This window comes from Vulpes vulpes, chromosome 9 (genome assembly GCF_048418805.1).
Source record: "Vulpes vulpes isolate BD-2025 chromosome 9, VulVul3, whole genome shotgun sequence".
Classification (NCBI taxonomy): domain Eukaryota; kingdom Metazoa; phylum Chordata; class Mammalia; order Carnivora; family Canidae; genus Vulpes; species Vulpes vulpes.
The window spans coordinates 40,571,746-40,597,303 of NC_132788.1; the positions used below are offsets into that span (position 1 = coordinate 40,571,746).

The 25,558-nt window shown below is 37.5% G+C and overlaps 1 protein-coding gene across 4 annotated transcripts in view; it reads right to left on the reverse strand.

Moving 5' to 3' along the window:
- LNX2 (ligand of numb-protein X 2) overlaps nucleotides 1–25,558 on the reverse strand; it is a 78,786-nt gene that overhangs the window by 9,237 nt on the left and 43,991 nt on the right. For all 4 annotated transcript variants that reach the window (XM_072719882.1, XM_072719879.1, XM_072719881.1 and 1 more), the window contains 5 exons: nucleotides 15,398–15,645; nucleotides 13,277–13,476; nucleotides 7,909–8,277; nucleotides 4,240–4,380; nucleotides 1,615–1,792 (listed from right to left, as the gene is read on the reverse strand). In XM_072719882.1, coding sequence (XP_072575983.1) covers nucleotides 1,615–1,792; nucleotides 4,240–4,380; nucleotides 7,909–8,277; nucleotides 13,277–13,476; nucleotides 15,398–15,645 — 1,136 coding nt within the window. The remainder of the gene's footprint in view (nucleotides 1–1,614; nucleotides 1,793–4,239; nucleotides 4,381–7,908; nucleotides 8,278–13,276; nucleotides 13,477–15,397; nucleotides 15,646–25,558) is intronic.

Sequence of the window (25,558 nt, forward strand, 5' to 3'; positions counted from 1 at the left end):
GTCAAATAATATCCACGGTATGGACATACCACATTCTGTTGATCCATTCATGATGTAGTGGACATCTGGATTATTTCTACTTTTTGACTACTATGAAAAATTATTGCTATGAACCTACATGTACAAGCTTTTGTGTGGGATGTACATTTTCATCTCTCTAGAAATGGAACTGCCGGGTTGTGTGGTAACCCTGTTTTTAACTTTTTTGAGGAACTACTACACTGTTTTCCAAAACAGTTGTATCATTTTATATTCCCACTGGCAATGTCTGAAAATTTCATTTCTCACATTGTTGCCAGTATTTATTGCCACCTGTCTTTTTTCTTGTATTCATCTTACTGGGTATGAAGTGGTTTTGATACGCATTTTCCTAATATCTAATGACACTGAGCATCTTTTCATATAACTTTTGGCTATTTGTGTATCTTCTTTGGAGAAATGTCTATTCAGATCCTTTGCTTATTTAAAAACTGGGTTGTCTTTTTAATTACTGAACTGTAAGAGTTCTTTATGTACTTAGATAGGAGTCTTTCATCAGATATATGATTTGCAAATATATTCTGTGGGTAATCTATTCACTTTCATTGTATCTTTGTTTTCTTGGTGGTGTCCTTGGCAGCATGAAAATTTGTAATTTTGATGAAGTCCGGTTTATTTTCTTTACTGTGTTGTTTGTATTTTGATGTCATATCTAAGAACACCAGTGACTATACATTACTCAATCCAAAGTCATGAGGATTTATGCTTTGTGTATTCTTCTAAAAGTCTTAGCTCTTATTTTAGGTCTTGGATCCACTATAAGTTAATTTTTTACATATGATGTGAGGTAGGGATCTGACTTTATTCTTGGAAAAACTGCTTTTAAGACTCATTTTTCCATATGAACAAACCAAGTGTATGGATAATGCTCTTTTTACCACTACCACCCCTACAAATTGCATAGTACTGGTGGGGGGTGTGGTAGGGAATGTGAAATTATTAATGAGTTCATCCCTAAAACAACTATGCCTTGTTATTAAGATTGTCTCCCACTCTACCTCTTCCATGAGACCATCCCACATAGGAACTTTATTATATAACCAACATTTGTCATTTTAGTGAGATAGTCCTTCATAATAGCCAGTGTGCCATGATGTGAGAAGTGTTAAATCTTTTAGAGGGTCTTTTCCAACATAAAATAATCCAAAGGTCTGAGTAACTGTTAGAAAATAATGGGAACATTATTAAACTTCAGCAGTTTTCCTTTACATTAGGCATTTTTCTAACCTTATAGAGAGGATTCCTCTTGCATATGGAAGGGACATGTTAGAGGATTACAAAAAGCCATGTTTAATAGAAAGTTTTGTGGATATTTGTTATATTTATTTTTAAAGATTTATTTATTTATTCATGAAAAACACAGAGAGAGGTAGAGACACAGGCAGAGGGAGAGGCAGGCTTTCCATGGGGAGCCCGATGTGGGACTTGATCCCAGGACTCTGGGATCAATCATGCCAAGTAGAAGGCAGATGCTCAACCACTGAGCCACCCAGGTGTCCCATATTTGTTATTTTTTAAAACATGAGTTGAATACAGGGAGAAGATGCAGTAAAACTGTTCATGATCCTATTTTACCTCTCTTGATCCGGCCATCCCGAGCAAGGCAGCCATGAGGTGGCACACTGGTCACAAAGATGGGCAGCTCACCACTCTTACTTCCTCTGCCCCCAGCCACTGTCATCCCAAGAGACTCATGTGGTTCTTTCTTTACAGTAATGTGTTTTTCTTGGCATGTTACACACTGGGTAAGATCCTAAAACATGAGAAGAAAATTTATTAGATAATAAATAATGCATAGTTGAAGTAAAAACAACTTAAACTAAAGGAAAAACACTGTGGCAATAACAGCCATTTTTTAAATCACTTACTACAGAAGTAATACACAGTTCTTCATGGTACAAATACTGCACAATGGGGATCATAATGCCAAACTCTGGACTGCTATATTTTTATATGACTATTAATGGAAGAGAAAAAACTCAGGACTGCTGATATACAGAAGTCAAAATAAAATAAGCCCATCATTTATATAATTATCTTGGGCTCCAAGATATGATCAATTCTATGAAAGTAAACAATGAATTTAAATGCTTTAGATTCTGAAGACAAGCCAATTAATTTTATTTCCATTTCTCTATTCTTTGAAAGACATGTTGACAGAGTAGTATGAAAGAGGAGTGTGGATTTCGATAACTGTCAGAAAAAAAGTTACAGATTTATCTTCTGTTTCTTACTCATGAGGATTATCAGAATGCTCAATCATGAATCAGGTGCAAATTGATCTTCAAAACCTTCATGGAAAGCTAAAAGGGTATGAAACAACTGAATTCTTGAAAAACTTAATGAAGAGAATAAATTCCCAACAAACTCTGTTCTCAGGAAAAAGCAATGTTTTACTGACATTCATTATTGCTATTTATTATTATTCTCCTAGAAAAGGAGAATTTAAAACATCACCTTCTGTTTTAATTAGAACTCAATAAAAAACCAGGTGTACATATGCAACATTAATATTAAAATAGCAATACTAACTAACATTTATTGAAGATATACTATGTGTTAAGCTAATGGCTTTCCATGCATTATTTCATTTTAATTTTCACAATGGTCCTAAATGTAAATACTATTGTTGGCCCCATTTTACAGATGAGGGAACAACCTTAGAAAGGTCATGTAATTTGCCCTAAATCATACAGCTCTATGTGGCTGCACTGAGATTTAAACTGATGCAAGTAAAGATATATATATATATATGTGTGTGTGTGTGTGTGTGTGTACACATATATGCATATATATGTATATACACACATTCATGTTTTGTATATGCTTTTTATAGCATGATGCACTACATATATACTGATCACATGCACCCACACTACAAGAGTACTATTAAGTGTAACAATGGAAGCTAATGTCTTAAAAGGTTCCTAACACTTATCAACTATAAAAGAATATGGCACATAATAAGATAACTATTAACATGATTAACAATATCAACAATGGAAATATATGAATTATATTTATAGAACTATAACATTTCCTTTAGTGACCCTACTTCAGAGCTGACAGGTACGTATCTGTTAATCAAGCCCTGGAACTCCAGGTCCATCTGCTCTTCTCTGGTCCTGGAATTCATGCTCTTGAAATTAAGGGAACTACTTACAGTAATAGGCTAATGTTTCTAGAATTTTGACCTCCTAGAAAAGCTTGTAAGGTGGTACCCTATATGAAATCTATGTTAATATCTGTTAACTTCAATGATCAACCGTTGCCTTACATCATAATTCTTTAGGAATATGTACATATATGTAACTTATAAAGAAAGCACAGACCAGCTATATGAAAGACTCTTATTAAAATTCCTTTTTGAAACAGTAACTGCTTTTCATAGCCATCATTGTGGAAGCAAAATTAGAGGTTTCCTTCACACATTTCATTTTTTGTTCAAAAATGAGAACAAGTCTGTGGTTATACTTCCAGTAGGCCTAGAAGTTGAGTTCAGATGAAAGATCAAGTGAAGTAAATACTACTGAAAATACAGTGAAGTATCGCGTTTTTTTTTTTTTTTATTTCTACAACTAGTGAGACAGCATTGAAATTCCCAGCACAGATAAGTGACCTAGCCACTATATGGTTTTATATTATAAAACCAGTGAAATATTGAAGATGCAGCACAAAGCTCAATATATGGGAATTTAAAATGATTTAGGGTAGTATTCCTATAAGCTATAACATAAAAAAAATGTTATACATATATGTACCTATCAGAATGTATGATTTATGCTTAATATTCACATAGCAAATTCTGTTATTGTAGGCAAGCTGCCCAGTTGTTAAGTATGGACTTGTTGATCATTGTCTTCACTATGCTTTCTCAATCACATAGCCAACATTTCAATCAGCAAACCAAGATAAATCCCACTTTCAAGCAGGACCAAACAAACAGAAGTTTTTCTAGAAGATGAAACATTTCTCATCAATCACTTGGCATAGAGACCTTCTTACCAAGAAACCATCCCTACTGGCTGAGGAACTGAGACTACATAGTGACTCTCAAGGTAGCCAAACACACATTTCATGCCCCAAACACCTGTGTTCACCTTTTCCAACAGACTAAAGGCCCTCATTTAAAACTTACCAGCTTGTAACAATGATCCCTTGAGGGCAGATGAATGAAAGTATGTAAACACAATGCCTCACCTTATGTGAGCTGGGTCTGTTGTGATATAGCGGCTGTGCATGATGCTGGCTGCTACTCTGAGCTCCTGTGTCTCGGAAAGAGTTACCAGGCTGGGATTTCCCTGGTCTAGCAATTGTTAAATCCACCCTCTCTCCACTAGCCTAGAAAAAACACACATACATAACCACCAGTCATTAATATTGCTTCTCACTTAAAAAATTATAGACAGTGTAATTTTCCACACGTTCATCATCACTGTACCAGAGCCTCACCTGCATGGTGACTGCAGGTACCTGCTTGGGGGGAAATGGGTGGGGAGGGGTTCATTTTAGGAGCTAATATTTTAAAACTTCTGCAGTTAAAACATCCACACACAGACCTTGGGTAGGCCTTTCTTCAGCCCTGGAAATACCAAGGACATAACCAAGGCAAAGCAGTCGAACTGCCTGGGTTCTTATCTTCCCAAGATTTCTTAAAGGGTAACTTTCTTTACATACTCTCCCCTGCAAGACTGGCCTCAGCACTGAGAGGAAGAGAGCAAAGGAAAGAAGGTAAAAGGAAGAACTGATTCAAAATTGGATTAGAATCCTTTGTGACTTCTGAAATAAATTCCAGGGTGACTATTTTGAGAGTGATAATCAATGAAACTACATACAGCTTTGTTTCTGCTTGTTACAAGTTTGAGTCAAAGTACGGTATCAGCTTACATAGTCCTGAGAAGAATAATAACAAAGATCCTATAAAACAAGATTAGTATTTATATACATTGTACACTGCATGTGTATATATGTCACACATGTGCACAAACATAAATGTTAGGTAAATTTTTTTTAGAGATTTTACTTATTATTCATTAAAGAAACACAGAGAGAGGCAGAGACATAGGCAGAGGGAAAAGCAGGCTCCCTATGGGGAGCCCAATGCAGGATTTGATACCCAGACCCAGGATCACACCCTGAGCTGAAGGCAGACACTCAAACGCTGAGCCACCCAGGTGTCCCATTAGGTTAATTTTTGTAGAGGTTCCAACTCTCACCTTGAATTTAGAGGTCCATTATCTTTATTTATAGATCTAGATTTTGAACAGAGATTCACATCTATTATACGTTTTAAAGCTGTTTTATCTTTGCCTTTAATGTACAGGCCTGATCTATTTGATGCTGATTCTTGGTTGTGACCATAAGTTCCCAAGTTTACTATCATTCCTACGGGAAAATCTGACAGCCTACCTTTTTTTTTTTTTTTTTTAAAGATTTTATTTATTCATGAGACACAGAGAGAGAGGTGGCGACATAGGCAGAGGGAGAAGCAGGCTCCCTCCGGGGAGCCCGATTTGGAACTCGATCCCTGGACTCCGGGATCACACCCTGAGCCAAAGGCAGACGCTCAACCACCGAGCCACCATGCATTCCCTGATAGCCTGCTTTTAAGAAGCTGCAGTGGAAAGTAGGACCCTCCCCCATAATTAGTCAACAATGTTAAGAATTCACTTCACCTTCAGTTCTCAGGTTGGGAAATGAACGATAACCAAGTTGAGCCCTATTAAAAATCACCTGCTTATTCAAGCATTGCATTAAACTAGTTGCAGACAATTCTTCAAAATAAATGAAGAGTGACACTTCCCAGGTGGCCAGAGTCTGGGACTTGATCTAAAGGGTAACTGTCAAAGTAGAATGTGTAGAATTCTGATATTTGAGATTCTGACACTTCAGATTATTAGATCACACAGTGATGGGTGAGAAGCCCCTTTGTAATTTCATGTCAATATATGGAATGGTTTGCTTTACTACATAATACCCACCACCACCACCACCACTACGAAATACCCTATACAATCATTCAGCTTTACTGAAAGACCTGTGTTTATGCAAACCCATTAACAGAAACAAATCCCTGATCTTTCCTGACATCTTGAAAAGCCCAAATTCTTGGTGTGTGATGGAAGTGGGCATGTGGGTTTAAACGATGGACCAACATTTGGGTTTAGGCTAGTTTTAAATAGACGGCACATCTAACATTTCAGGGTTTCAAACACAACAAAAGAATTCTGTTAAAGTCAAGATTTTTAAAAATGCAGGATGCCAAAATGACAATACCTATTTCATTAAAAAGTGGCATGCCCTACTGTTGGGAGTATATATTGGTTTATATACTATATATATGTGTGTGTGTGTGTGTGTGTACATATATATATATATACACACACACACACACTTTCTAGAGGAAGTTTAGCAAAATGTCTTAAACTGGAAAACAAAACATTCAAGTCTGTCAACAGGGGAATGATAAAATAAGTTTTAGTACAACATGCCTACTACACAGCTATGTCATGATGAGTCTATTTTCAGGGTAAGAAGTCCACAACATACTGCTGACATGAAGAAAGGGCTGCAAACTCAGAATTTGCAAGATGAGTGTACATGTAAGTATCTATGTAAATATGTACCTATTTATCTGCAGGCATGTACAGAAAAATGTTTGTAATGATGTTCTCCAAAACATCTTAGGGGTTTAGACTGAATGTGACTTTAGCTTCCTTATTTTTTGTATTTTGTCTCCTTTTATTGACAGAGTACATTATTTTTATAATCCAAAACAGTAAGATTTAATTTTTTTTCACAAAAAACTTGAACAATATATTATATTTGGTATTATATATATTAGAAGGTATCCATATCCAATTTTTTTAAACCTCAAGTCTGTGACGCAGGATCAATGCCTGAACCTCCTTCCTAATGCAATATGGCTACCTGGTGTGTGCGTGTGTTCTTATGGTTGTAATGAGCCAAAAATTTGTGAAAAGTTAAATGGGATTGAAACTTGGGTTTTCTTACATAGTAGTTTAAAACTTGTTATTTGATTCTGTCTGCTATACATATTTTTCAGTGACTATTAACCTACTTTTTAATCCCTAATGCTTGATTATGTTAATGTTTGGTTTCCTTTATATAAGAGTGTTTCCTTGTGCTTACCTAAAAAAAAAAAAAAAAAAAAGAAAGAAAGAAAAAGCCACACATCTTTGTTTCACCCTTATCAATGTAGGAAATACCCTCATCATTAAATGCTGTGGCGGGTTAGAGAACCATAAATTCTGCTCTGGATCATTTTCTACTTTATTTTAATGCTTTTACTGAAAAAGTGTTTTTTTTTTCTCTAATTATAACTTTACTTACTTTATAGGGATACTGTAAGAATACGAGTTATGATGTGTTTGAAATGCTTTGAACTGCTTTAAAACAAAGGCACTATGGAGATTAAGAGCTATTCTTAATAAAAAATTATTTTCCCCACTTGTATGGAGCTGAAGCAGAGAGGGGGAGTTACAAGAGCCAGTAAGTCACAACCTTGGAATGGCAGCTCCTTCCAGCTACGCCTTTCTCACCGTTAAATGTGGACGCCCCCGTGTTTATGTCTGGGACTAGGTGGAGCCCAGGGAGCAAATGAGAAACCCATGTGAGAATACAGGGCCTTCACTCTATAAAGAGCAAGGCTAAACACTCACAGGGATACAGTTTTCCAGAAAGGATCCTATCTGTAACGAAGTTATACTACTGTGCATTTTGAAGGATTTGAGGAGCCATGTTTGATTTCCCCATGAAATAGCAAATATCCCCCAGATTCTCATGTTATGAAAAGAAACATCAACTGTAATAAAGGCTGAGCATTGGAAACGAACACCTGGTGCGTACCTGAATGATCTGGGCGGCAAGCTCTGGGGTCCCATGCTTCAGGTCATGCCCATTGATGGCAAGTACTCGGTCATTGCTGCTGAGCCTTCCATCCTGTGCAGCCAGTCCCCCTTCCAATAAGTCAAGAATAAAAACACCTGGCTCATCGGTCCTTCGTACAAGTTTAATGCCGAGCTGTTCACCAGAGTCCCGCTTATGAAGGACCACGTGGAAGATGTCTTCCCGTGGAGAGCTACTGTCAGAGTGGCTGTTTGTCCGGTTCCCAAAGCGCCTCTCTCGCAGCACAGTGAGGTGCAGTGTGCTGCAGGGCTGGGAGAGAACGGCTCTGGCATAGTTGTGGGATACATTGCTGATGTTACAGTTGTTGACCTGCAAGAAAAGAATTAGGATCAAAGGGTGATAATCTTCTATCTTTTCAACTTGCAGAAATGTTTATGTACCATTTCTAAAAGAAACTAACTTTGTGAAAAGGATTTACAGTCATTATTTACAGAGAAAGTTTACAAATTACAATTGCATTACAAAGATGTCTTAAAATACACAGCTTCTAAGCTTCACTCACAATGACTAGCATTAAGTAGAGAACAGCAGTTAGGATCACAAGCTTTAGTGACAGTTGAATCAGAGTCCTTGGTTCTGCCTTGTGCTATCAGCAGTGAGATGGGTTCACTCTGCTTCACGGGACCAGGAAGAGAATGCAGACAACAGCAGCATATGGCAAGTACCAATGAAATACTAGTTCTAGTAGAACAGAAACTGAACTACTGGATTGAAGTGGCTTTTGCCAATGAAATACACTTAAGCTAGAAAAGATACACTGAGTTTTATTTTAAGGAAAGGGACACATTCCAGGTATACAACCTGATCTCAGATCAGTGATTTTTTACTTCAAAGAAAAGCAGGCAATTACAGTTTCACTCTAATTGTTTAGCATTAAATGTAATAGCTTATCTAACACAATATGCGTAACTCAGTGCACTCAGAACATTTCTCTTTATGATCCGAAACGAGTATATGATCCGAAATGAGTATAGTGACTGAGCAATCCTTGGACAGTAACATCACTAAGAAAATATGCCCAGCTTCAATTATTCACCTAGCCAGAGGAAGGGGTTGGCACAATTCTTCATATTTATCACAATTAGAATTCCTTTCTTCACCTGTGTGAAATAGCAGCCAGTGGGGAATCAACATTCTCTGAGCATCAGCTATGTGGCAGGCTCTGGGCAAGGTGTTTTTTTGATCATCCAAATCTGTCAATCTTACTCATGTGAATCTAGGCCCTCCCCCTTCCTATTCATCTAGGGTTGACAATTTTGAGCACTACTAACTTGAATTTTGTTGATTTGGGCCTGTTGACATCTTTTAAAATTCAGGCATCAAATATAGACACCACACACAAACTTGCTATTCTCCCAAGTTTGCAACATCTGTGCATTTGGTTACCATCCAAATCCTTGACTAAAAAGTTGAATAACATAGGGTCAAGAACAGAACTTCAAACTTCAAGGCAGAATCTAAAAAACCAGCCTGACGTGGATTTGTTAGTCAAAAATAATCATTTCTGGTTATTCAGCTACTTTTCTCTAGGTTCACGTTTTTTCCATCTTAAATTCAGATGTTTCACAAATGAACTGACAAATATCTGGCTGGAATCCAGTGATAGCCACGTGCAAGCTTGTAGCCTCATTCCATCTTTCTGATGGGGGTTATGGAATATCCTACAATTAGAAGATTTTTCCTTCACGGACGCGTGGTTGCCAGTGAAATCCAGAGACGGCAGAGACCAAATAAAATACGTTTTCTAGATTTTGTAAAAATAGCACCAGCGTAGTAAACTCTACCACATCTTTAGCTAAATGAATTTTCTACCAACACAGTCAACACATGACTGCAATCATTTTCCTTCAAAACCAAATATGAATAAATTGCTGACGACTCAAATGATGCTGAAAATACCTACTCTTAATAATGTTCTAAATTTGTTATTTTTAATAGTGATACTGATGTAACTTTTAACAGTATTTTTTTCTTCAAAACTGCTCAAAATGCTGCACAGCAAAAGGCCCTGAGGGTATATGGTTTTCTTTTTCAAAGAAGTTATTTAATAGAGTAACATGTATGTATGTATATGTGTGTGTATATATGTGCATGTATGTGTGTAGTGTGGGAAAACCAAAGACACTGCTATTGCACCTGGTTTGCTAAACTAAAAGCACAGGCAAGCTAGCTCTTTGGCTTGTAAATAAACCATCTTAATGACTCTAAGGTATTTTCAAATTGACTTGCGGTATTATTTATGCAGCTTATACAAAGTGGAAGATAACCAGGTAGTAAAAAAAATATCAAGTAGCCTTCTTTCCAAGTGATTCCTTTTGAAAGATCATAAATACTTCTCCATATTTGGGCAAGTGGTGTGGCTTTATTTATTGGCTCCAGTATATCGGCTAAAGGTCAATGAGAAGTCAGGCTCACAACAGAAGCCCATTTGTGAATTTACTCATTAGGTTATGTGCTCACAGTTTTCTTATCAACTTGAAATCAATAAACTGGATTAAGATTGCCATTATTAGAGTTATTAATATGTATGCCTCCATAAATAATAATAATGCACTAGAATTTCTACAATACAGATTTATAGCTTTGAGTTAATGCCCCAAATTATAGCCAATAATTTCAGATAATCATTTTTATTTGAGGTATACAGATTCAGTTATGTTATTAAACAGTCCTTCAAAGCAGAGTGGTTAAGAAAAAAAGCCTATAAATGAAATACATTATTAGCAAATAAAACCTGAAAGCTATTTAACCTCAACTATATTCAAAGAAATGCAAATAAGAACAAAGCATTTGTTTTTACCTTTAAAATTTAGATAAAGAATGAAAAATGTGTAAAAATGTTAATATTCAATGCTGGCACACAGCTGGTAGCAAAGAACAAAAATAAACGTAAACTTAATTATAGCCAGAAAGGCCAGAAGTCGGGGGGAAAAAAAGAACACTATGTAAGCTGTAGAAAAGGACAATCTGGCTCTTTTGGTCTTGACCACCTAGGTGTCAAAATGTCAGGAGTGATACACCTGGGCAACCAGCTACAAGATTTCTTCCACAGAGAATCAGATTAGGAGCTGGGATGTAAGGAATACAAGGTAACGTGTCCAGAGAGCTGTGCCAACCTCATTCAACCAGGGTACTAATATCATAAAATGACATCAAATACAGTAATGCAGTAAATAGCTAGCTATGATAGGATCAGAAACTGGATTTTATATAAGCTGGATTAGTTATGCTTCCTGTACTCTCCTACTTCCTCTTAGGATTTGGTAAAAAACAAAACACTGGAAGTTCAGTCTGTGTCAGCCAGGCTAAGTGCAATGAAGGAGCGGCTTTGGGCCTGAGTGTTAAAGTGGAAATAATATACTGCAAGAGGCAGCATACAGATGGGAGTGGAAACCAAAGCCAGGAACCCCCAATGGAAAGGTCAGTCCTTGTTGCTCTGGGAGCCTAGTTTATCTTTTTTCCCCAAGTAGACTTGACGTTTCATGTTTATTTTTTTTTTTAAGATTTTATTTATTTGACACACACACACACACACACACACACACACACACACACAAGCAGGCAGCGGGAGAAGCAGGCTCCCTGGTAAACAGAGAGCTTGCTGTGAGGCACGATCCCAGGACCCTGGGATCATGACCTGAGCTGAAGGCAGGTGTTAAACCAACTGAGCCCCCAGGTGGCCCAGGACACTTCTTTTCAAGAACTAAAAATCCTAGAGGTTCTAAGTTTTATTTTAATGAAGGAGACAGCTATTCCCAATAGGAATATTAATCCAAATCCAACCTTTTGTTGATTCAGCAAGTACTTCCTGGGCACTTACCAAAGGCATGGCATTGTGAGAGATGTGTACTGTAATTGTGTACAGTTAAGGTGGCTACAATCACCATAGAAAGATAGTGCATTTGAATAATTCTGACTGATTATGTGTGAAGTGGTGAAGAGCAAAGCAAGGAACGCTGTCAGCACTTAAAGTAAGGAGAGGCCTGAACTGGTAATAATGGCAGGGCAGGGCTTTCAGGATGAAGGTGGATAAGCTGTTGGTGGATAATGGGGTCAGGCTGGAATGTGAGAATAAGCTGTCTGGAGGGAAGCAAGGAGACTGCTAGGTCTGGCTTTTCTGCTAGATTACCAATTCCAATTATGTTATTAAATACAAATTTCAGTAATACACAAGGCTATGCCTGAAAGAAAAAGCAAGGGTTAAGGTTGAGGTGACAGGTTGTATAACAGGCCACAGAAGACCCTGATTATTAGATTAGTCAGTCTGGACTTGATCCTCAGGCCAAATCTTCCCAAGGAAAGCAGAGTCACAGATGTATTAACCTGGCAACAGTGGCACCGAGTTTCAGAGCAGAGAGTGGGGAGGCAAGGGTCTTGATTCTACTGGGTTAGATGTGAAACAGTGAATACACAAACTAGAGAGGAAGTAAGGAGTGGACACCACCAGACGATGGTCAAGGACTAAACAGTGATATCAAGGAGGCAAGAATCCTTGGGCTTGAGTCCTTAAAGACATCTTTTCATTAATGACTATTCCTTCTCCCCTAAATATCCGTTTTTTTAGCTTCAAGTATCATTTACACTTGTATGGGTTGCATATCCAGGCCAATATTCACATAAACTCCAGTCCTGTACAGAATTCTGACCATCCTCCCCCCAACCCCTCACTGTCAACATGCCCTCTAATGTAACAGCATCTTGTCCCAAGCTAGTTCTTCTATTGGAGTAGCTATTTCTCCTTAAAGAGAGGAGAGGGTAGCATCAAGGGTTAGTACAGTCAAGTTGTTTGTGGAGGAAAGCACATTTGAGAGCGAACAAGAAATGGCCATGATTTCTGTATTCCATCTTAAGCTCCATGGTATAAATTTTAAGTAACTTGTGCTGCATGATCTGTCTTTTCTAGACTACAGCAATGAGTGTAGAGACGGATAAATCAGACAATGAAGGTAACTGATGGATAGTACACTGGACTAGGGATAAAGCCAATGGGACAAGAGAATTTCAGCAGTGAAGGTAGTCCTGAAATAGCCAACCATGGGTCCAGCCAGGAAGAATCCAGTTAGCCCAAAGAGCCAAGCACGGAGTCACAAGTGGGATCCAACTTAAGATAGGGAGGGACAAAAAAATATTCCAAGTGTACTGAGAAATAGGAGAAATTGCAGATAAATTCTGATCTGTTTTGCATCTAAAAAGCAGTAAAACTTACCTTTAAATAATTCAGGTTCCACAGTACCACAATTTTCTAAGTTTTAAATTTATGAACAAAACCAAAAAGATCCAAGTCAACGAGATAATTTAAAAATGATACCTGAAGAATCTGGTCTCCAGCAAGGAGTCTTCCGTCTTTGGCGATTATCCCATCCCGATAGACTTCCTGGATAACAATGTTAATCAGTGGCGTTTCATTGCCACCCACAATGCTAATTCCTAACTGAATATAAGGATTAGACCGGTGAATTTCAATCGTGGTAATTTCGCCTTCTGGTAAACTAAGTGGCTGTTGTGTAGCTGCCAAGTTAAAAAATGAGAGAGAGAAAAATAGATGGAAAGAGAAACATTTTATATTTTGATTATCTTCTGGTAAGTTATTATCTATCATTAGCGATCACCTTATGTTAATAGATGATTAATAACAAAGCAATACCACTGGATAAGAAAAAGAGAATGACAAAAAAACATCTATAGGTTAAGATTACCAGAACACTTTCTGGTAAGAGATTACCAGAACACTTCTCTGGTAAGATTACCAGAACACTTTCTCTTCTAAAGGTAATCAGTAAATAACCAACAAATAACTATTATGTATCAGATCACTAGGGATGACACAGTGATCTGATAAAAAAATATACAAACAATGTCATCTTGTCCTAATTGATCAGAGAAAGTTTGAACCATGAAACAACTGTAAACAAGGTAGTAAAAAAAAAAAAAAAAGACAAACTGTGGTATAATCACCATAGTAGTGAGAAAGCAACCACGTTAACCATGTCAAGCTCTAAGAGGAGGGTCTTGACCTGAGCATTAGGAGAAGAAAATAGTATTCTAGCCATGGCTGGGAAAATTTGGATTTGTAGCAAAATTTGGAATTTTCACAAGAGAAAATCACATTTAAAAGTAAAACATAGGGACACGTGGGTGGCTCAATGGTTGAGCATCTGTCTTTAGCTCAGGTCATGATCCCATCGTCCTGAGATGGAGTCCCACATCGGGCTCCCTGTGGGGAGCCTGCTTCTCCTTCTACCTATGTCTCTGACTCTGTGTGTCTCTCATGAATAAATACATAAAATCTTTAAAAAAAAAAAGTAAAACATAACTATCAAGATATGCCCAAGATCTATGACTATAGGCTTTCTGCCTATTTCCTGGTGGGTTGTATAGACTGATCAGTGGTTGCTACTGGAGGACAGCAATAGTCAGAAGCATGGCCTTGGGGTCAGATACATATCCAGCCACTTCCTGGACTTTGACCAGGAAGACTTTGACCAATTAATCTCTCAAGACCCAGGTTCCTCACCATTAAAACAATCTAATATTGGTACAAGCATTTAATTAGTTAATAAATGTAAAGTGCTTGGCACAATGCCTCACAAAGAATAAGCATTTAAGCCAAGGTATTATTTTTATTTTTCTCAAGAGATGTTGTGGATTTCTTAGTTAAGAAGCAACAAGCTGGGATCCCTGGGTGGCGCAGTGGTTTGGCGCTTGCCTTTGGCCCAGGGCGTGATCCTGGAGACCCGGGATCGAATCCCACATCAGGCTCCCAGTGCATGGAGCCTGCTTCTCCCTCTGCCTATGTCTCTGCCTCTCTCTCTCTCTCTCTCTCTCTCTCTCTGTGACTATCATAAATAAATAAAAATTAAAAAAATTAAAAAAAAAAAAAAAAAAAAAGAAGCAACAAGCTTGGGATCCCTGGGTGGCGCAGCGGTTTGGCGCCTGCCTTTGGCCCAGGGCGCGATCCTAGAGACTCGGGATCGAATCCCACATCGGGTTCCCGGTGCATGGAGCCTGCTTCTCCCTCTGCCTGTGTCTCTGCCTCTCTCTCTCTCTCTGTGACTATAATACATAAATAAAAATTTAAAAAAAAATTTAAAAAAAAAATAAAAAAAATAAAAAAAAAGAAGCAAACAAGCTTCAAAACAAACAAGAAGCCTATTAATGACCAGTGAATTCGTGAACTCCAACAGAAGAGGGGTGGGGAAGGATTACCAGCCTTAGGGTAAGATTCGTGTTCTGTTTCTAAACTGCAAACTGTTAGTTACATACCTAAATGGTAAATTTATGTCGTATGTGAAGTGTATCTCAATAAAATTAGTTTTTGAAGAGGAAAAAAAAATGCATGTCAGGAAAGTAACAGGGAGTAGTGGGAAGAAAGGAAATGTCTGATTAGAAACCAGAGATGAAAAGCAAGAGCAAGGTGAAGAGCACATACTGTCAGTGGCTGTGTTCTCCTCAAAGGCAGGATTGTCCAGGCCAGGCTCCTCAGTCCACGCAGGAAGAGATGCTGATGGCAAGTTCCGCTCAGCAGGTGCTGTGCCTGTCCCTGAACAGTCCGTTTCGGGTGATAAAGTACCTGGAAGATCTATTATAGTGGTTCCATTTTCATTCTCAATCTCTGTCTGAGCTTTACCAGTTTTCCTCCTCTCTAGGGCAAGTCTCCGATGAGAAGCTCCAGGACATCTGGAAAGAAAGCATCAGGTGGTTCCCAGATGATTCGAAAGGAAAATGATTAATAGCTTGTGCCATAAGAGAATAGCCATGCTTCTGTGCAAAACTCACCTAGAGGTAATCCACAAATAGCACGTAATTCTGATTTTAACCTCCGTTCAAACTAAGTCCTTACCACACCGCATAGCAAACTTAAAACAAGGCATTGGCTTTGTGTGTATCTCATCTCAAAGAAAATTTCGATATAAAACTGTATTCAGATATATACTAGTGCCACAAATATAGCAGTACAGTTGATGCCACATTGCAAGTATTATTTTGAAATTCTAATTATGTAACCCTTTTATCACAGGTGAAATGGCTTAACCATAGGAATGGAAACAGAAGTCTTCTCCTACAACGTGCTCTTGCATCCCGCCTTGAATCTTCCCTGGGTGACATTCTGCCTTTCCACTCCAATGGTCAAGGATACACATTCATTTATTAGTGAGCAACAATACATTTGAAGCTCTGCCACTTGTAGGAAAGCACAGCAAAGGCCTAAGAGGTTGTATATGGTGGTGGGTGGTGATCTTACGTCCAGGGCTTCAGACTTCATTCAATGACAATATTTTTAAGACCCTAAAATTTCATTAAAAATTAAGTATAGAATTAAATTCAATGAAAACTGAAAGCCATCCTTTAACTATAAAAGTAATAAATTTCCCCTCACAAATTAAAGATACGTTGTGGATTTCAAGTTCTTGAAAAAGATCATTATAGAGTTTCTTTATTCAACATTCACTCATTACTTGTTTTCTCATCACCTTGTTTAAAAAGAGGACAACTGATTTTCTTTTCTGCATTGTTGTGCAGCACTCTAGGAAATGTTCAAATGTTCCTGTAAGGGCCTCATGAGTACTTTGGAAAATTACATTACTGAGAAAAATTATTTTTGTCAAGTAAGCAGATTTAATAAGAAATGCATTTTAAAAATAATTATTCAATAAAAAAAAAACAGAAACAAAAATTGGATAATAAAAAACATGTGAAGGGTGCCTGGGTGGTTCAGTGGTTGAGTGTCTGCCTTTGGCTTGGGTCATGATCCCAGTCCTGGGATCGAGTCCCATATTGGGCTCCCTGCAGGGAGCCTGCTTCTCCCTCTGCTTATGTCTCTGCCTCTCTCTTTCTGTGTCTCTCATGAAAAAATAAAATCTTTAAAAAAAAAACCGAGACTAGAAATATAGGTAAAGATTCAGTTCCCCAAATGTATATCACACACTGGTATCTACATGTTTAACAGGTAGTCTTTGATGGGGAAAGGGCCTCGGAACAGGAAGTGGGGAGAAAATACAAGGAGAATGTGCACAGCTAGGAAAGAGCCTAGCTAACAACTTCAAAATCCTACAAACTAACTATAAAGCCCCTCTTATCTTATGCAAGAATAAATTTAAAAAGAGAAACCTGAAGTTGTTAGAGAGGTAAAGAAACAGGTATACTTACATCCCAATGGGACAGCAAATTGTTAAGAGGGATTAAATAAAGGTATTTAACGTGCTATTATGCAACACTCAAGGAAGGTTACAGAGGACCTACGCAATACCTACATTTAAACAGATGGGCCAGTTGTGCAGACAGAGACAGAATGACTAGCCAGGAGGAGGCCATAAGAGAAAGACTTCACGGGAGGCAGGAGTGTCAACAGAGAAAAAAATGCCACGAAAGAGGTCAATAAGGACCAAAAAGCATTACTTTCATTTGGTGGTTAAAAGGTCATAGCAACTAACTTACAACACTTTTGGTGTTGAGGGCAGAAGCCCTCATAATACCGCCACTATAGTACCACCATTTCTGTTCACAGTATATGCCTTCTATAAAAACTGCACACTAGGAAAAAAAAAAACACCAAACAACAACAACAAAACAAAAACAAAAACTGCACACTAAAATTCACCAGGCTTGAGGGAAAACAAGGATTGAGATAGACCATTCAAAACCTGGGTGTCAGGCAGCCCCAGTGGCACAGCGGTTTAGCGCTGCCTGCAGCCTTGGGTTGTGATCCTGGAGACCCTGGATCGAGTCCCACGTCAGGCTTCCTGGATGGAGTCCACTTCTCCCTCTGTGTCTCTGCCCCTCTCTCTCTCTGTCTCTATGAATAAATAAAATCTTAAAAAAAAAAAACAAAAACAAAGCCTGGGTATCTGGGGAATGGCTGCTAATGGGTACAGGCTTTCTCTTTGAAAATGTTCTAAAAATTCAATCATGATGATGGCTACACACTTCTGTGAATATACTAAAGACCACTAACTCGCACATCTTAAAAATGGGTGAGTTTTATGGTTGGTGAAAAACACCTCAAAAGGACTATTTTTTTTAAAGACTGTTAGGGGATGAGCAAATCAGAGCAGCTTGGATAAAAAGCTCATGACCATAGACAGCTCGAAGCTGTCGTTCCTCAAATCTGTAAACACTTGGAACTGAAAGAGTGTTGTTGAGTGTCTAATCTGTGCCAGTCACTGCAGAAAGACCTCTATATACCACATTTCACTGAATCCTCACAACCACTCTGTTATCCCTATTTTACAGACGGGAGACTTGACACTTAACTAAGGTAACATCACACAGCTATTAGGTTGCAGAGTCAAAATCCAAACAAAGATCTGATGCCAAAGACATCTGCTCTTTCTACTACATCATACTAAATTCATGCCTCTTTTTTTTTTTTTTAAAGATTTATTTATCTGAGAGAGAGAATGCACACATGCACAAGAGAGCAGAGGAGGGGCAGAGAGGGAGGGACTGTGGAATTCCAGCAGACTTCTGCACTGAATGAGGAGTCTGATGTGGGGCTCAATCCCAGGACCCTGAGCTTAGGACCTGAGCCAAAACCAAGAGTTGGAAATTTAACCAACTGTGCCACCCAGGTTCCCCTTTGCTAAATTCATTCTTATGATGTTCTTTTTCTAGGCCAAAGTGAATTTGTTCCACAAAGTGGTATCCAGAAACACAGAGAATATTAGAATGAGAGAGACCTTAGTGAAAAATTAAAAAGCAAACAAAAATCACAAACAACAAAAACCAATATATCTTTCTAAATGGAGCATTTAACAATAACATCACAAACCGCAACTGGCATCGGGGTATATCTTGGATTATTCAAGTAGGTAGGTCAATGTAGCAGGAGGTTGGTATAGGAAATATTAAAAATGAATAGAACCAGAATGGCTGCTAATCAATGGATGGCTGGTGGCAGGAAGCGGAGAGCTCCGGTGTCTGGTTTTAGGTGGGAATTGAAACCATGCTACTGCCAACAAGACCTTGAAAGCTGTGCATTTCCAGCTTGAAGGAGGCCATGCCTCGGCCCTCATGGCCTAACAAACCAGTCTCTTACTCATAGTCTGAAAACTCTGACAGCAGTGATGATTTTGTTTCTGCAACTGCACTCTGAAATAAGAAGCCCAGAATGCCACCAGAAGAGTAAAACTAGAAATGCCAAAACCTAAATGGAAGAGTCTCCAGAAAAGAAGACATTCCCCTTACAAGAGAAAACCCCTAGAAAAAGATGGCTTTTGATGACAAGCTCTGTCAGCGAGACTTAAGAGTCACACTGGCTTTATGAGTGAAGTAACTCTAATAGCCATCATTGATGTGGAGGAAGCTCAAGATAAAAACAAAGGAAAAAAAAAAGAAAAAAAAAACAAAGGAAAATGTGGCAACAGTGAACAGAATAATGACTAAGTCTCCCCATATCTCCAACTGCTGTGTAGCCACTGATTATTTAGATCTGGGTAAGATTACTGAGGAAGAGAATTTTCATGGTGTTCCAGGGAAAAGAAAAACAATCAGGGAAGGCCGTGGTACAACAGAGGAAGATCCAGAGTGGCAGTGCTGATGACTCTGAACTAGACTCTGCAACTAGTGAAGAGTCTGAAGGTGATTCTGATTTTAGTGAGAGTGAATATATGATAAAGATTTCCCCACGAGAAAGAGTAAAGTTAAGGAAACTTAAAAAAGGAAGTGAAGATGAAATCCCCAGTTGAAAAAAAAAAAGAAAAGGAACCTAAATCCATGTGTAATACTTTGAAAGGCCAATAAGAAACCATCGCAAATACTCAGCCTGTCAGCAGAAAGCAGAAAAACCTAGACGAGTCCCACCAGCAGTGTGTAGAAGCGGTAGCAAAGGCAGAAGCCCAGAGGCAGGTGTGTCTGCTAAGACTCCAGATCAGTCCACACCTTGGTTTGTCTAGGTCAGCATGAGTTAATCCCTTGCATCCAAATGCAGCTAGGAGCTGAGTGTGGTAGTAGAGAGAGATGTTTCATTAGGAGAATCAGTTTTACAAGTGTTCATACTAAATGTGTGTTTCTGTTTTAGAGGGTATCTAATAGAAAAGAATCTTTTAATGTCATATAAATTATCTCTGCCTGTTCTGTGATAATGTTCTCTGAAGCTATTCAAGACTTCAGTAAGAGATTTGTAAGTATTACTTTGTAATGTCATTTCCTTCTGAAGATCATACTGTTTTTCTTATGAGAAGTCATATCATTAAGTGGTTGTCAGTTTGACATGGAAAAAGTCCACATTGCATGCTGTTCTATTCTAGTAACATGAAGTTCCTTCTAGTCTTGCCTAATTTATGGCTCCTTAACTTGAACTGCTCAGTTTATTTGGCAAAAGGAAACATGCTCATTTTTTCCCACCAGGGGACACTTCTGAAATCTTACTTAAGTTACATTGCCATTTTTTAAAAAATTTTATTTATTTATTCATAAGGGACACAGAGAGAGGCAGAGACACAGGCAGAGGAAGAAGCAGTCTCCCTCTGGGGAGCCTGATGTGGGACCTGATACCAGGACCCCAGGATCACATCCTGAGCTGAAGGCAGACACTCAACCACTGAGCCATCCAGGCATCCCTACATTGTCAATTTTGATGCAAAGGTGTTTGTTTCATAGTTTAGCCAAACATTTTTATAGAAAGAATTCAGCATTATTTTACATATTAAAATGGCTGCTATATAACGGCATACATCTCCCACTTAGAAGTAGAGGTTTATTATGTAACAAATAGAATGCAATGACATTTTATAAAACTCTCACTGTCAAAATCTTTAATAAAAGCAAAAAGGTTTTGATACACTCTTTTCCTTGACGCCATTGTATCCATCTCTGTTTTATGATTAAATGAATGCTTTGGGGGGGAAAAAAGAATACAAATAGAAAAGAAATGCATGCAACATTTAATTATATTAGAGTAGGAATGTGCTGACACAACGCAGGTGGAAGGGGAGCTCTGAGACAGTGAGCTGCCCCTTAAAAAGGACACTGAATTGCCTTAAGCTGAGGGCTTTACCTCCCTATGGAGGTATCTCTATATTCGGATGTGTCTTTTAACTTTCTTAAAGAAAACCAAAAGGCTCCTACAGCAAGCAGAGCCTTCCTTTCCCTTCCCTTCCCCTCTTTCTCCTCTCCTCTCCTGATGGTTATACTTCCATTCCCACTATTCTGGCTCTCCTTATGGAAGAAAATTACATTGAACTAACTGATTTAAGATATAGTAGCATTAAATTGAAAAAAAAAAAAAGAAAGAAAAAAAGATATAGAAGCATTATTTCCTGATATAACAATGATTCACATTAGGAAATGTGGTGTAACAGTACATACTATATATATCATTAGTGGTATTGTTGGTGGTGGTAGTGGTGGTGATGGTGGCGGCAGCAGCAGCAGAATGAAAATAAAGTGATTTAAGGGAAGTGCCAGCACAATTTCTGGGTACTTAATGAAATTCAAAGAACACGATCATCTTAAAAACAAGAAAAATGATAAAAATTGTTATGAATTGAAATATTCAAAAAGTAATTCAAGTACTATCAATGAAAATAAAATGGTAGATTAAAAATGTCTGGAGTGAGTGTATTTATGCTAAGTGAAATAAGTCATTCAAATACCATCTGGTTTCACCCATATGTGGAATTTAAGAAACAAAATAGGTAAGTATAGGGGAAGGGGAAAAAGAGAGAAGGAGGCAAACCACAGGAGACTTAACCATAAAGAACAAACTGAGGGTTGATAGAGGGAGATATGTGGGGGATGGGCTAGACAGGTGAAGAAGATTAAGGAGGGCACTTATTGTGTTGAGCACCGGGTATAATATGTAAGTGATGAATCACTAAATTGTACTCCTGAAACCATTATTACACTGCATGTTAACTAACTAGAATTTCAATAAAAACACACACACACACACACACAAAAAAAAGGAAAAAAAAAGGATGTCTGAAAAGCCTCTCCTCCATAAAGCAATGAGGATCCTTGTAAATCATCAGAACCAACTATTTCTGAGCTCTGGAAATCAAAGTTCTGTAGCAATCTGGAGTGCATTTATCCAAGGAAAATGGTGGAATCTCAGTAGGAACAGTATACTCAGAGAGCTTATTAAAAATGTTTAGTGTTCAATACAAAATTAAGACACATGCAAAGAAACAAGGAAGTATGGCCTGTACATAGAAAAAAAAACCAGCAAAACTGTCCCTGTGGAAGCCTAGACATTGGCCTTAGCAGACAACTTAAATCATGTATTACAAATATGTTCAAAGAACAAACAAAATCATTCCTAAAGAAGTAAAGGATAATGTCTCACCAAATAAAAATGTCAATAAAGAAATATAAGTTATGGTAAAAAAACAAATAGAATTTCTGGAGTTTAAAAGTATAATAAATTAGATGAAGAATTCACAGCAGATCTGAATAGGCAGAAGAAAAAAAAAATCCATGAGCTTGAAGAGAATGTCAACTGAAATTATCCAGCCTGAGGAATAGAAAGAAAAATAATGAAAAAAAAAAAAAGAAAAAAAGAAAAAAAGAAAAAGATTAGAACCTCAAGGACCGTGGAGCTATCTATGAGCTGAGTTTTCGTACTCTAGTGAAATTAAGTTTGTATTAATCTAAACTAGACTGTTATAAATTAAGATTTAATTGTAATCCCTGGGGCAACCACTAAGAAAACAATTAAAAAATATATATGAACAGAAATGACAAAGGAATTAAAAGGAAATACCAGAAAATACACATTAACAAAAAGGAATAGAGCAAACAAAAAAAATGACAAAAACAGCAAAATGGTAGACATAAATCCTGCCTGCTCAGTAATTACAACAAATATAGACAAATTAAATACTCCAATTAAAAGTTAGTGATCGGCAGAACGGATTTTAAAAAAAAAGATCCAACTATATGCTGTCTACAAGAGACACATTTCAGATTCAAAGAAACAGAATTCTGAATTTAATTCAAAATTAAAAAAAGAGAAAGAGATACACCATGCAAATAGTAACCTAAAGAGAGCTGTTTGAGTATACTAATTTTAGACAAAATAAACTTTGAGACAAAAATTGTTTCTAGTGACAAAGAACAATTTGTAGTGATGAAAGGTTCAATCAATCAAGGAGTTATAACAATTATAAGCATAACTAACAACAGATCCTCAAAGTCCATGAAGCAAAAAAAATGACAGAATTAAATGAAAAATAAACAATTCAACAATAACAGTGTAGGACCTCAATACCACACTTGCAATAATGGATTGAACAACCTGTCATAAGAACAGGGAAAGAGAGACTTTAATAATACTATAAATCAACCAGACTTGACAGCTTAGAACACTCCACATATCAATAGCAGAAGCACATTCTTCTCTAGTATACATGCAGCATTTTCCAGGGCAGAGCATGTGCTAGGTCATAAAAAGAGCCTCAATTAAATTTCAAGGACTGAATTATACAGAGCATGTTCTCCAATCACAATTAATTAAAAATGGATCAAAGATTATAAAGGTCTTAGAAGAAAACAGGTGTAAATCTTTGTGACCTTGGATTAAGCAGTGATTTCTTGGCTATGACACCAAAAGCATAAGCAAACAAAGAAAACACAGCAACTGGACTTCATAAATATCAAACATTTCTGTCCTTCAAAGGGCGCAGGAAAGTGAAACAACAGACCAAAGGAAAACATTTACAAATCATAGATTTAATAAGGGTCTGGTATCCAGAATATATACAGGACGCTTACAACTTTACAAAAGATAAACAATCCGTTATAAAAATGGACTACTGATGCTGAGCATTTATTCACATGTTTATCGGACATTTAAATAATCTTCCTTGAAGAAATACCCATTCAAATTCTTTGTCTATTTAAAACTGTGGATTACTTTCCTTTTTGTTGAGTTGTAACAATTCTTTATATATTCTGGATATTCTCATCAGGTATATGATTTGCAAATATATATCTGCTTTTTACATTATACATAAGAATGCTAGTAAGAATGTTCCAAACATGAACTTCTCTCCAAGCTAAACTGTGAACTTAACAGAGCAATCTTGCTTCAGCCTACCAATACCCCTAAAGCCTTTGAAACTGTTTGATGAACTAGAAAAGTTCTCAGCCTGGAAAAAAAAAGACTTCTTTAAAGGTTTTCTCTATATTGTAGTAGCTTTTTATAATACTGTTGAACTATAAGTTTTAAGAGGAAAACAAAAAGCATTCGGAACTTTGCCACAAACAAGGACACGAACGCTCACTTTAACAACAAAAAAAATTAACATGTACAATTACCATCAGGTTTAAATGCTAAATTGTTGGGGGTGAGGTGGCAGGGATGAGGAGTAGAGAAGGAGAGGAGGAAAGTTTTATAGTTAAAATTGCTGGGTGGAATTGCACAAAGTAATTCCAGATGTTATCTGATTAATAGAGAACATTTCCTAAAAGCTTTATTTCTCTATTCAAAGATGAGCACTTTCCTATGTCTTTAAAAATTTATTGTTTTACTAATATATAATCAGTTAATAACTAGTAATTTTAGTTAAGAACAAATTCACCTTTTGTAAATATTTACTATTAGTGGTAATTAGCTATTCTCAAACTGAAGCAGATTTTTTTTTTTAAGATTTATTTGTTTATTTTAGAGAGAGGAGAGAGCCGGTGAGCATTAGTGGGAAGGGCAGAGGGAGAGAGAGAGAATCTCAAGCAGACTCCACACTAAGTGCAGAGCCCAATGTAGGACTCGATCTCATGATGGTAAGATCATGGCCTGAGCCAAAATCAGAACTCAGATGCTTAACTAACTGAGCCACCCAGGCACCTATAAAGCAGATTTCTTAAGAGCAGGATTTCATTCAAACAGGACAGGTAATCTTAAACTAAGAATTACACAATCTTAATGTCATATTTCTACTAATAATTAAGACATTTCCAAATCCTAAAAAGCTTACAATGGCACGTGATAGTCATGTAGCTTTTATACAAAGAATCATTGTTGCTGATGCTGAACTCCTATAAATTTTAATGAAACTTGTCAATTCCTATCAAGTGAGTGAGACTGTGTGCAAAGATGCCACAGTCAGAATAATCATATTCTGTGACTCATGGTATCACTCGGTTGCCTGTGTTGGTTTTAAAACATGCAAATGTCTGTCCTCCGCCTATCACAAAGTGAAGACCCACGTCTCCTCCTGTTGAATCTGAGTGGACTGCTTCAAACAGAGTAATAGCAGAAGGAATACTATGTGACTTCAATGCTAGTTCATACAAAGTCAGTTTCTGCCTTATTCACTGGGACATTGAGTGCCAAGGAAAGGTTTTGTTTTGTTTTGTTTTGTTTTTCCAAGGAAAGTTTTAAATATCCTGAGGCTGCCATGCTGGAGAGGCCACCTGTAGGCTCTCTGAGCTGAGCTGATGCCTCTGGTTATCTCCATCAGGGTGCTGAGCATGTGAATGAAGAAGCCATCTTAGAAGTTCCAAACGCTGCAGTCCCTAGCTTTCAGTTCTTCCCAGCTGTGGCCCAGATAACACATAACACAGACAAGTCATCCCTGCTGTGCCCTTTCTGAACTGACTCACAGTATCCATGAGCAGAATCAAATGCTTGTTTCATGTCACTATATTTGAG